The sequence below is a fragment of the Herpailurus yagouaroundi genome, unplaced genomic scaffold, assembly GCF_014898765.1.
Source record: "Herpailurus yagouaroundi ecotype Mexico unplaced genomic scaffold, PumYag 163, whole genome shotgun sequence".
Taxonomy (NCBI): domain Eukaryota; kingdom Metazoa; phylum Chordata; class Mammalia; order Carnivora; family Felidae; genus Herpailurus; species Herpailurus yagouaroundi.
In genome coordinates this window covers 43741427-43753936 of record NW_024412404.1, presented here as the reverse complement: position 1 = coordinate 43753936, position 12510 = coordinate 43741427, and the positions used below count along the sequence as shown (strand labels likewise).

Genomic DNA, 12510 nt, shown 5'->3' with positions numbered 1-12510 from the left:
ACACACACACACACACACACACACACACACACACACACACACACACACTGTAAGTCACTCTGGAGCAGAAGCATCACCTTTTCTTTTTCCTCATTTTTGTTCTTCTTTGCATCTCCTTCCAGGGAAACTCAACACCTAAAACAGGGCTTCCCTTTCCTGCCTAAAAATGTGAGTCACACCTAGTTTTCTCCGTGAGTCAGAGCTCTTGGGAGTGAAGGATTTCTGGACTCAGGACATATCAGGGAGTGGTCAGCACTGTAAAGGGAGGGCAAGATTTAGAGAGCTCTACATTTTTCTAGAAAGAAAATCCTAGAGATGCTTCATTTCTTGGGGATTCTCACTCCCAAATGAGACCGGTCACTTTGGACAGCAATGGATCATGGCTTTGATAAACTACTGAAAGTCAGATCCAATGGAGATGTGGCTCTAAGAAACTTCCAAGCCCTAGTCTAAATCCTGGTCATTTTAGGACCCTTTTGGTATAATAAAACAGCAACGAGCTGAGGATTCAGTGGGCCACTAAAGACCCCATCCGTGATACTGACCCATAACATCTTCATCTTTCACCAGAAGTCCTGGATCCCCCAGAGAATGGGTCACCAAAGCAGAGACTCACCCCAGCTCCACGTGTTCACAACCTCGGGAATGCTGCCCTCATTTTCCTGACTTCACCTAAGCACCCCCACCTCTACCACTGAATGCATTTTCTGGACTCACCTGAATGAAGATATATTCATCCTGAACAACCAGGGAACTGATGTCAATGGAGCGGACAAAAGGCCCACTCCGAGTGGTCTCAGCACATTCCTGGATCCTGCAGGTGAGGTAGTGAGCATCTGAAATGGGAGAGCGACACTTAGACGCAAAGAGAAATGGTGACAAAGCTCTCATCAGTACACAAGGCTCTACCCCATGGGAAATCAGTGATACAGTTCAAAGCAATGAGATTTCATTCTTGTTCACAAAATTTGTAATAATTATTAAAAAATGGCAATATCTAGATGAGGCAAAGGAGTGGAAGAAAGAGTTAATCTTACATCCTACTGACAAAAGGGTAAACTGGTATAGATTTTTGGAAGAACCAATTTGAAATATCAGAATTTTAAATGTGCGTATATTATACCAGCAATTCTAATGCAAGGAATGTCTTCTGGAGAAACACTCGTATATTTTCCCAAAGAGTCAGGAGCAAAGATGCTCACTGGGGTATTGTTCATAGCAGTGAAAAATCAGAAACAGGCTAAAGGTCCCTGAACATGTCAATGAACTAAGGTACACATATTACAGAATGCTATGCTATAATTAAAAAAATTAACTAGAGGGGTGCCTGGGTGGCTCAGTCACTTAAGCAACCAATTCTTGATTTCGGCTTAGGTCATGAGCTTATAGTTCATGAGTTCAAGTCCTGAATGGGGCTCTGTGCTGTCAGTACAGAGCCTGCTTCAGATCCTCTGTCTCCTCTCTCTAACCCTCCCCCCATCATGTGCACACACTCTCTCTCTCAAAACTAAACATTAAAAAATAATAAGTAGATATGGACACATCCACATCCTGATTTCTCTAGAATCCTTGTTCCTTTTCAAATAACCTTTGAAAAAATTACTTGGCAGTATGGTAGTATGATACAATTATGTCCCCCCCAAAACCTTGCCTTTATAAATGTATAGGTTTGTGCCACAGTGCAAAGAAAAAGTTTTAAAGGAACCCATAAAAATTAGCTATGATTACTTTTGGGTGAAAAGAATGGAAATAGTGTTGAAGTGAGACCTTTCCTTTCCATATTATATACATTTTTATTATTTTTACAATAAGAATGTATTCACCTATTACTTATATAAAACCTATAAATCCTCTATAATCACTTGTAAAATCTTCAAAAGATCTCAGCAGGTCAAGAGCCCCTCAAGCAAAACAGGAACATGACAGCAGAAGCTGTTGCTGAATGGGAAAATCTCTGACTCTAAAATGCATCCCAATTATGACTATAGGGTCATCCAAGAAAGATAACTTATTCAGTTATTTGTTACTGGGGAAAAACTACAGGTAAGTCTCTGTAAAGAAACCTGTGTATATATGTGCTTTTATTTTTTTTTTTTAATGTTTATTTATTTATTTTTGAGATGGTGGGGAGGGGCAACGAGGACAGGAAAGAGAGAGAATCCCAGGTAGGCTCCGTGCTGTGAGCACAGAGCCCGATGCAGGGCCCAAATCCACAAACCCTGAGATCATGACCTGAGCCAAAACCAAGAGTCACTTAACCGACTGAGCCACCCAGGTGTCCCCGTACATTTGCTTTTAAAATGGTTATAATTGGGGGACCTGGGTGGCTCAGTCGGTTAAGCAACCGACTCAGAACATGAGTGCATGAGCAGGGGAGGAGCAGAGAGAGAGGGTGACCAAGAATCCCAAGCAGGCTCTGCACGGTCACACGGAGCCTGACATGGGGCTCAGTCTCATGAAGCATGAGATCATGACCTGAGCCGCGATCAAAAGGTGGACGCTTAACAGACTGAGCCACCCAGGCACCCCTCCCTGTTTATCGTTAATTAACTAATTTACTGATGGCTTCAACAAGTTTTTCTGGTGTGTGAACAAAATACTGGGTGTTGCTTAGGTACGAGGAATACAACAGTGAATGAGACAGAGGTTTTTGAATCAAAAGGACCTGCTGACCAGGAAGGGGCTTACTCATATTATTTGCAGCTAGCTATTCCACACATTTATGTATAAACATGATGCTAATGTAACAAACACATGTGGGTAAGAAATGAATTCATTATGTGCTACATCCCTACTTCCTGAACGTCCATAGCTGAACAAAGCCTATTTGCGTTGGTATTCTTAATCCAAACATGTCAAACATGGATCTCATTCTTTCTGTCAGCAGTCTTTTCACCCGCCCGTGAGCACATGCCTCTTAACTTTTCTTTCCTCCATACGCCATGTAGTCCAGTTGGTTCCCAGACCCGACCATCCTGCCTCTGACATGCTTAGTCTCTCCTCTTCTCTCCACAAGCCCTGCCACTTGCCTGGGACAAGTCCTTCTCATCGGTGTGGCCTGTTGCATCCATTTCACGACTAGCCTGCATGTACATGATGGACTGGGAACTGGATGGACCCGAGGCAGGGAGCCAGAGTCATCTCTAAAACCTAAACCTGACCTAGTCTCTCCCAGCTTCAAAACAGTTCTGAGTGCCCTGGGACAAAGCCCAAACGTCGTTCTATAGAACAGAAGCCTTTTTACAAGAAGCCGAATAAAATCAAGTGCCTAGGGAGGCAGACAAGTAATGTGTAAGAATAAAATGAGCTGGGTGAAAATGACAAACAGCAGTTGGCACACGGCCTCGGCGGCTGGGAGCACTCGGGAGCGGTGGGGACGGCAGTGAAATGGCCAACACTTGACTCTTCATGGAGGAGAAGCTCCTCAGTGTCTGTTCATCATTGGCACACAGGAGTAAGATGTTCTGTGTCTTATAATAAATCTAACTGTCTCTATTTTTTAAATGTGAAATTGCCTGATTTAAAAAAAAAAAAAAAGGACAGCTATTCTACATTTAAAATAGGGTGCGGGCCAAATACCGTAAAGCCAAACAAAACAAGCCTACATCCAAACATGTCACCTGTTCTGTAATTTGGTCCCTACCTTCCTCTCCAGAGAAGAGACCTTCTTCCCCCTCTTCCCTGCCCCATTAGCAAACCCAGCTTGTTCACCGTTCTGTACGTACAGCCTGCCCTTGACTTCCTCTTTGTCTCTGCGCACACAGAAAGCTAAGAATGGCCTGGCTTTCCACTTCTGGGTGTGAGAGCGAGGGAAGGCCGAGAGCACAGGCTGTGCTGAGCAGCACATGGCCTGCCCACCAGGAATACTCTTGGACCCACAAAGCCTTAGTAATTTTCTCCTAGAATAAGGCACTAAAAGCCAGTGAAAAGCTGCAGTAAATACACATAAAGAAACCACAAGTGTTGACATGACAACCTGCTTCCTTCTTGCCAGCCAGTGTCTCAGAAAGCTCCTTATACTGCTAATCAAAGGTACGCACAGGAGGACATCTGCTTATCCCCCGCCCCCCCACAGGCTCATTTTCTACTGTCTGTTTACTATTCACTCTCCCATTTGGACACTTTGGGGAAAAAAAAAAAAGAATCAAGTGTATTCAAGGCCACCCCAAACAAAATCAAAACCTACCTAAACCTTGGCCCACAGCAGGTGAGTTCTTGTGCCAAACTCATCCTACTTCTTGGCTCTCCCCCTGCTTGCTACTGCCCAGCATGGAACGAAAGGTCCAATTTAACAGGAAAGCAGCACTGAAATGAGTTTTTCAAATCCACTTAAAATTCAGGGGACTTGCAGTCTTTAGCTGGACTCATATATTGGAAGTCTCAACACTCTTTTTTTCAAACATACAGAGACATGATAGTAAGTGCTAAGCTACCCACTGCCTGGTGAAAACTCAGAATAGAGAAAAAGGGGAGACTCAATTACCGGGCAGGCCTGGCTACCAGATGGAAGTGACCGAGGATGACGAGGGACTCAGGGTGTCAAAAGTGAGCAGGGGACACCAAGAGCCTCACATTTGCAAAAGTTCTCAGATTCGGGCTTTGGACGTTATCCTGAAATGAAGCTGGGTACAGTCATGGAGATTTAAAGATGAAACGGAAGGATATTCATCATTTAACTTGAATCCCAAACTAGGCTTCTAATACCTGTGGCCTTTTTGTTTGCTTTTAGTAACACCAAACGCCTGATAAGATGGCAGGGGTCCAGAGCTCTTGAGCATAGTGTGGTATTTGAAAGCAAGGCCTCTGAAGCCAGACTGGGCTGTGTTCAAGTCCTGGACCTGTTACTTGCTTATCACCCTTGAGTAAGTAGCACGGCTCTTCATCTGTGAAATAACCCGCAAGTTAGTATCTGCCTCCAGGGACTGTCATCAGTATTGAATAAGATTATGTATGAAAAATGCTTAGCATATCATTGGATACATTTTAACAGACTAATAGATGGTACCTCTTTCTTAATATGGAACGAGAAGGAAGGGAATTTAACACTCGGCATCTCTCAGACCCTCCATTAATAACAAGTAATGTTTGTCTGTGGAGAGTCAAAAGACCATATCACAGGTCCTACTAGTAAAGTCATAGTCCAAATTTATACCCCTGTTTAATTTCTTCAAGTGCTTTGGGTGTGCAGATAACAAAACAAACAAACAAACAAACAAACAAACAAAACAAAAAAAAAAAAATCTGAGCCTGAATAAAAAAAAAAAAAAAAAAATCTGAGCCTGAATAACCAAGGAGGACTTGAAGGAGAAGGCAGCCTTTGTGTGTAGACAAGATGGAGAAGTATATTATGTGAGAAGGAAATTCCTAAAAAGGGAGTGAAAACTGAACATGGCCTTTTAGGTAGGCAAAGCTCATGGAAGGCACTATATAATCACATGTTAATGGATTAGCTTTGATTAATCCATATTCTTAATCTTTTATTTACTATCCTTTCCTTTGAAATGAAAAATCAGAAAGACCAGATTGAATGAAGAACTCATTTGGATATCCCTGTAAGAAAATTAGAGAGTGATTTCCCTAGGGGTTGAGAGTCAATCATTACCCTGATGATTAACGTATTTCTAAATGTCAAATGTCTTCCTAATGTATTTTGAAGAGCTGGTGTAGTCACTGTTCCACTTACAAAAGCTAAAAGTCAAAGGCTTTGTTCCCTGCACTGTCAATAGAGGGATCTACTCATTAACGTTAGAAATATCTGGCTCAATTTAACTAGTTCTACTGCTGGAAGACCCTTTAGGGAAGATAAGAACATCTCCCTAGTGAGTCCGGCCTTCACGCCTTCTCACCTAGCAGATATTGGGCTAAAGGTCTCATATAGCAAGAAGGGGTGGTCTCTGATTCGTTCCTTTTTGCACTGGGTCAAGGAGTATAGTGAAGCTTCAAGTGTCAGGCACTCGGAGAACTTCCAGGAACCAGAGAACATTCTCAGAAGAATCACAGACCAGTGAGGAAAATGGGATATTCACAAGTGAACATGCCTTGGGGTTTGCGCTGGACAGAGGAAGATCTGAGAACTGGAGAATATAGACAGAGAGTATGAAGGAGATTATCTGACATCCTTAGCATTCTTTTATTCCTAAGGAGATATATTTTTGCCAGGAATTCTGTAAGGCTTAGGGAGGCAGTCTCTAACTTCCCCATCCAGCAAGGCAAGTTTCTCATCCATTTATATCCAGTGTTTCTTTCTCTGTCAAACCTTTCCAAAAGGGTCACCTCCTCAGAAGTAGGAATGAAGTCTTAGTTATCTTTGCTTGTCTCCTAAGCTAACTTTATAAAGTCCCAGTAAATGCTAGTTAAATTGAATTGAATGACATTAAAAAACCTAAACGCTTTTGTTATATTGAGTGATATTGTGACTTGTGGCAATGGTTTGCCTTTGAGATTACTAAATATTCAAACTATCCTAGGCATCATGCCTCTTACCACCTCGGAGAAAGAAACTTTCCTTGGATTCATTCAACTTCCATCCCTTTGGGTAATATACATGTTGTCAAAGTTTGAAAAAGTGAATTAAATTGTGAACAAAAAGCAAATCAGCTCCTCAGGTCCTCTCTTAGAGAAATACCCAGGAGCTATTTATTTTGAATAATAGCATTAACTCTCAGATGCAAACAAGTAAAAACCAGCAGATCCAAGAAACTATGAAAAGTTATTTAGTTTCCACAAGCCTCCTTTTCCTTGATTGAGGAGTGGGGCTAACCTGTGTGCAGGGCACCCACATGCTGGAAATGCCTACACAACCCTCCAGACATGGTAGGTACTGAAAACAAAATCAACGAATTGAAAAAGGTAGCTTACCTACCTTATTCCATTCCTGCCTACTGTGCTTATGGATTTAGAGTTTTTGTGAAACTTCTAATTACCCGAAGAATTCTAGTGTCTCCTATTTTCTTATGGCATAGGGGGAATATGGCAGTTATAGAGATTTAGAAATCACAATGTCCTTGAATATCTTGGGACTCCTGGTACTGCATCCAGAGCTCTTTCCACTCCAATTGCCAAATAAACTGAGACTGATTGAATATGATGACTAGATGATAACAATAGTGATGATGACAGTGATGATGACAATGATGATGATGACAGTGGTGATAATGATGATGGTGATAATGATGATGATGACAATGATGACGATAAAAATGATGACAATGACAATAATGATGATAATGACGATGATGACAGTGACAGTGATGACTAGATGATGACGATGATGATGATGATGACAATAACAAGAAGTAACATTGTTTAAAAAGTTTTTTTAAACATTTATTTATTTTTGAGAGAGAGAGAGACAGAGTGTAAGCAGGGGAGGAGCAGAGAGAGAGATGAAGACACAGAATCCAAAGCGGGCTCTAGGCTCTGAGCTGTCGACAAAGAGCTCAGTGTGGGGCTTGAATTCACAGACCATGACGTCATGACCTGATCCGAAGTCAGGGGCTTAATCGACTGAGCCACCGAGATGCCCCAAGAAGTAGTATTTTTGAATGCTCACTCTATGTCTTCCGGTGTTGCAGAAGCTGTATGTATTAACTTATTTAGTTCCTGCAACAATCCAGTAAGGAGTTGCAATTACTAGCATCCCCATTTCATAGATGAGGAACCTGAGGCACAACAATTAAGTGATGTGCCTGAGTTCCACAGCTTCTGGGAAATGACAGAACCAGGATTAGAACACAGGCATATTAACAGCAGGACCAATGATCCCAACTATTATTTTTTTTAATCATGGAAGGACAATCAGTCTGAGAATTAGACAAGAATCCATGTTCTGCTTCAGTCCTCATCCACAGCTATCTACGTGGCCTTGAGAAAGTTATTGTATATTTTAGTACTTTTTTGCAAGTGATGCAATTTCAAAGTACCTTTTCTATTTCAACTTAAAAAAAAAAACTTTGGAACGCTTTTAGCAAAGAAGATCCTTTCTTCTCAATATAGAAAGTGAACTTTAGTTCACCATTTCTAGTTGAATGTAAGTCAAGAATTCAGCAGTCCCATTGGCTTAACTCCACACCCCATCCCCATCTTGCCTCTGAGTTCTTAGAACACTGCTAGAGCTCAGAGTTACACAGTTTAAAATTACTGAACTAGTCAATAATCCAAGGTTCTTTAAGAGCCAATATTCTATGTATCTAGAACCTGAAGTTTAGGCTATAGGGTTAACAGTTTTGCATTGGGTGCCAAGACCATTTGATTAGTTAGGATTCCCTCAGGTCTGTTAAGAAGTACTAGGCTTGGAGCACCTGGGTGGCTCAGTTGGTTAAGCATCTTTGCGGTTCACGAATTTGAGCCCCATGTCAGGCTCTGCACTGTCAGTACTGAACTTGCTTGGGATTCTCTCCTCTCTTTCTGCCCCTCCCCCCTCCCACTCCCCGGCTCACGCTTGCAAATGCACTTTCTCTCTCTCTCTCTCTCTCTTTCTCTCTCTCTCTCTCTCTCTCAAAATAAATAAACTTAAACATTTTTTTAAAAAGTACTAGGCTTCATCTTGGCTTAGTGAGAAGGTGCGGTGATAGATTGATGGCAGGTGATGATGGCACCAGGACAAGAAATGGTGGCATATATGCTACAGATTTTGATTCTAGAAATTTCAAATGTGTCTAGATGCTAAAGAACTTCTGCCTGTATCCAGGTTCACTTACTATGGTATCCCTATGATACATCCAAATGGCTTATGCTTGAGAATTTCTAATGAAGAGAAACTCAGTACTTCACAAAATAGCCTTAGCCATTTTTGGATACCCTTAATTATTACTTTTCTGTTCACCAAACTGAAATCCTCCCCACTATAAATTTTACTCTGTAATAACACCTTTTTTAGTCCATTGATGAAAAAAAGTTATAAAAATACTTCTTATATTTGTTAGTCATATGATTATAATATGTATAGTTATATAACTATATATATACAGTTATATATTTTTTATAATATATAAAGCACTGGAAGAGAAGGGATCTAAGGTCAAACAGCTTATAAATGGCAGAATTAATTCTCCAACTCAACTCTGAACTCTTATGGCATCAAGGTGATGAACTTTCTATTGATACCCAATGTCTTTTGGATGGAGGATATGGGTGTGTATATGTGTGTATCTGAATATGCGTTGGGTCGGGTGTAGGGAGGATCACAGGGGACATTCTGAGAAAAATTATTTCTAGAAGACAATGGGAGAAAAAGTCATTTGAATCCTGAATTGTATGGAAGAAATGGGTTCACAATGATTTTAACCAAACTGGTTGGCTTTGCCCTGTTTAAACCCTGCCAGGGAAAGAGATAATTCAATGGCTTCAGCTTAATCTGGAAGTCTGACTCCCAAAAAGAAGGGCCAGGACTGGACTGGAGTGGAGATTCCTACATCAAAACAAGAACAGGGACCGGCTTACACTGGGTTCGCTCCCACGTGTGGGAGCCAGGTTGAGAAAGAGGGTGTTTAGTGTCACATACAGTATAGAAAAGCGATGCTCTGTGCTGATGTACCTGCTGTTCCTCCAGTCTAGAAGAGTGCCGTCCAATGGACATACAATGTAAGCCACAAGTAACCTTTATGGATTTTCAGTAGCTACACTAAAAAGTCTATAGAAAAGTGAAACGGATTGTCACACATTTTATTGAACCCCAAATATCCAAAGTATTATCATTTCATCATTTAGTCAACATAAAAATTATTAGTGAGCTATTTTCCATCATTTAATTCATAGTACATCTTTGACACCTGGTGTATGTTTTGCACACATGGCATACCTCAATCTGGACAGCATATTTCAAGTGCTCAGCAACCCCACGTGATGATGCAGCTACCACATTGGACAGCACCACTCTAGCATGACTTTCCTGACCCCCTTTCTACCATCCTCCCGGGAGAATCCAACTCATCTCCCAAGATGAAGCTTAACTATGGCCTCTTCTGTGCAGCCCTCAGTTACTCCTCAGCACTAGGGGTACCCTTCTCTTCTGTATAGAAGTTGTTTGTGTGACTTGTCAGGCATTTCTGCCCAGAGCCCACACACACACAATCATGGAAAGCTTAGTTGGCTTGTGCTCCATATCTGGCCTTGGAATCAGAACTGGCCCTTCTGTTCCTGATGGGATTAATTTGCCTCACCTACTTGAGCCAGACCAGGCTGGCCCCATGGAATAGACCAGGGAGGGAAGAGGTATATGCGGATGCCCAGGCTCCTAAGATTGTCAGATACAATAAGAGAAACAGAAAAAACAGCTCCCTCAGGACTGCACTTAGGCAAACTTGGCGACTAGCCCTAAATCACACGAGTCATATATGCATCGCCCTGGTGGGAAGTTAGTTGGAAGTCTCATCTGAGTGCTGGGGGGACACTCTGCCCAGGACCCTCAAGTGGCACTCCAACTGGGCTGTTCACCACGGGGCTTCCCCAGCCAAGAGGTTGGCTGTTGTGAGTATGTGATTTGACACAGTAAGCCTTCTTTCTTCTTCTCTATACTCTCTCCTTCTTATTGTTACTACAACTGTTTAATTCTTCATATTCTCTTTCCTTTATAATTACTTTTTTCCTCCATGGAACTGAAAGTATGGCTATCATGAATTACTATTATTCAGAACACCTTCCTTTTGGTTCCAACAGCACTTTTTGGGAAGACTTAAATCAGACAATCGTGGGCTTTAGGCACATTATATCAAAATAACAATCTGCGTGTATATCTGCCTCTCCCCTAAAACTGTGGGCTGGCTAGTCAGGGCTGGCTGTGTCCTATTTATCTGTAAATCCCCCACAGCTTAGCATAGTGCAGTGCTGATCGGATTGGGGTCCGCAAACCAGCAGCGTCACCTGTGAGCTTGTCAGAAATATGGAATGTGTGTTTTAACAAGCTCTCCAGATGGTTCATATGCATGTTCCATTTGGGAAGGCTCATATCTAGTGCAGTGGTTTTTAGTATTGCATGTACTTTAGAATCATGAGGACAATTTCATAAAGGGCCAATGCCCAGGACCTTCTGTGTGTGTGTGTGTGTGTGTGTGTGTGTGTGTGTGTGTGTGTGTGTAAGTTCTCCAGGTGATTATAATTAATGCTAAGCTTTGAGAACCACTGTCTTCACACATGGAAACTCTTCCATTTCTGTGGAGTGAATGTGAGAGGGTAAATAAACAAGAAATACAAATTTCTTTATCGACATTAGTACGAATGTCCACACATCCCTGTCTTGTTCTGGGAACTACATAGAACATTTAATTGTTGTTTCATAGCCATATCTTGTTTCTATTCTCTGAACATCCTTACAGGTTTCAAACAATTTTTACTACTCCTTATGAATCTCTCCTTCTCACCCCAACAAGTAACACAGTGAACGTTATCTTGACTTGGAAAGCACTCTGATGCTACAATTTATTGTGATTTTGTCTTGAAAGTCAAAAGGGGAAGAAAAAAGGTGCCTGGGTGGCTCAGTTGGTTAAGTGTCCGACTTCGGCTCAGGTCATGATCTCACGATTCGTGGGTTCGAGCCCTGCATTGGGCTCTGTGCTGACAGCTCAGAGCCTGGAGCCTGCTTCGGATTCTGTGTCTCCCCCTCTCTTCCCCTTCCCTGCTCATGCTCTGTCCCTGTCTCTCTCAAAACATAAATAAACATTAAATTTTTTTTTACTTTTAAAAAAGGGGAAGAAAGAAGGGAAAGACATGTTTGCCCTACTTGTATGTTCTTGTTTCCAACCCTATGACAGCCCAGCTGCCGTGATCATCACATATTGTTTACAACAGGGTAATTCCAGACCCCAACACCAAGGCTCTTTCTTCATGCCTATGAGGATATAACTGCTGGCTATAATCCCAGCACCATCTGAGGTTAGGGATCCTCAAAGTGTTCTTGAAGGGGCCATCTGGATCAGAATCATGTCATGAGCATGTTTAACAATATGTCGACTCCCAGGCCCTACAGGAGACAATCTAAACCAAAACCTCTGGGGTGGATCCCAGGAATCTGCAATAGAACCAGCTTGCCAGAGGGTCATGGATGTTAAAGGTTGATAGAAACGGCCATAAGAACTGTGCTGCTAGAAGAAGCAGAGAATGGAATTTTACTGCTCAAGGTGCTTTTGAGGATAATTTACAAAATAGTAATTGGCAAATCCACAACATGGGGTAAGTGGTCTGAAATGGGCTGATTAAGGAACAGACTCTCCAACATGGAAAAAAAAAAAAGTGGAATAACAAAGGAAAGTCAGGGGAAGGAAAAATAACTATTATCCAAGATCTACTAGTTCTTTTAAGATGTTCAGAGAATTGTTATTTTCCTTTTAGACATGTGAATGACCAAACAAAAGGGCTAGAAAAACTGAGGTTTCAATTGACTTCAAATACACCAAATATAAAGAAGTCCCCTTTCCTGTGGGTTCCTAGCATGTCCTGTGTGTGACTATAAGAAGGCTATCAGCTATTCAGGAGCTGCTGGTTTATTTGTCTGCCCATTCCCTTTTAGAATACAGA

General features: G+C 41.8%; 1 protein-coding gene across 2 annotated transcripts in view; it reads right to left on the bottom strand.

The window, feature by feature from the left end:
• SORCS3 (sortilin related VPS10 domain containing receptor 3) overlaps window positions 1–12510 on the bottom strand; it is a 595481-nt gene that overhangs the window by 145030 nt on the left and 437941 nt on the right. For both annotated transcript variants that reach the window (XM_040486371.1, XM_040486370.1), the window contains exon 7: window positions 718–836. In XM_040486371.1, the coding sequence (XP_040342305.1) occupies window positions 718–836 (119 nt within the window). The remainder of the gene's footprint in view (window positions 1–717; window positions 837–12510) is intronic.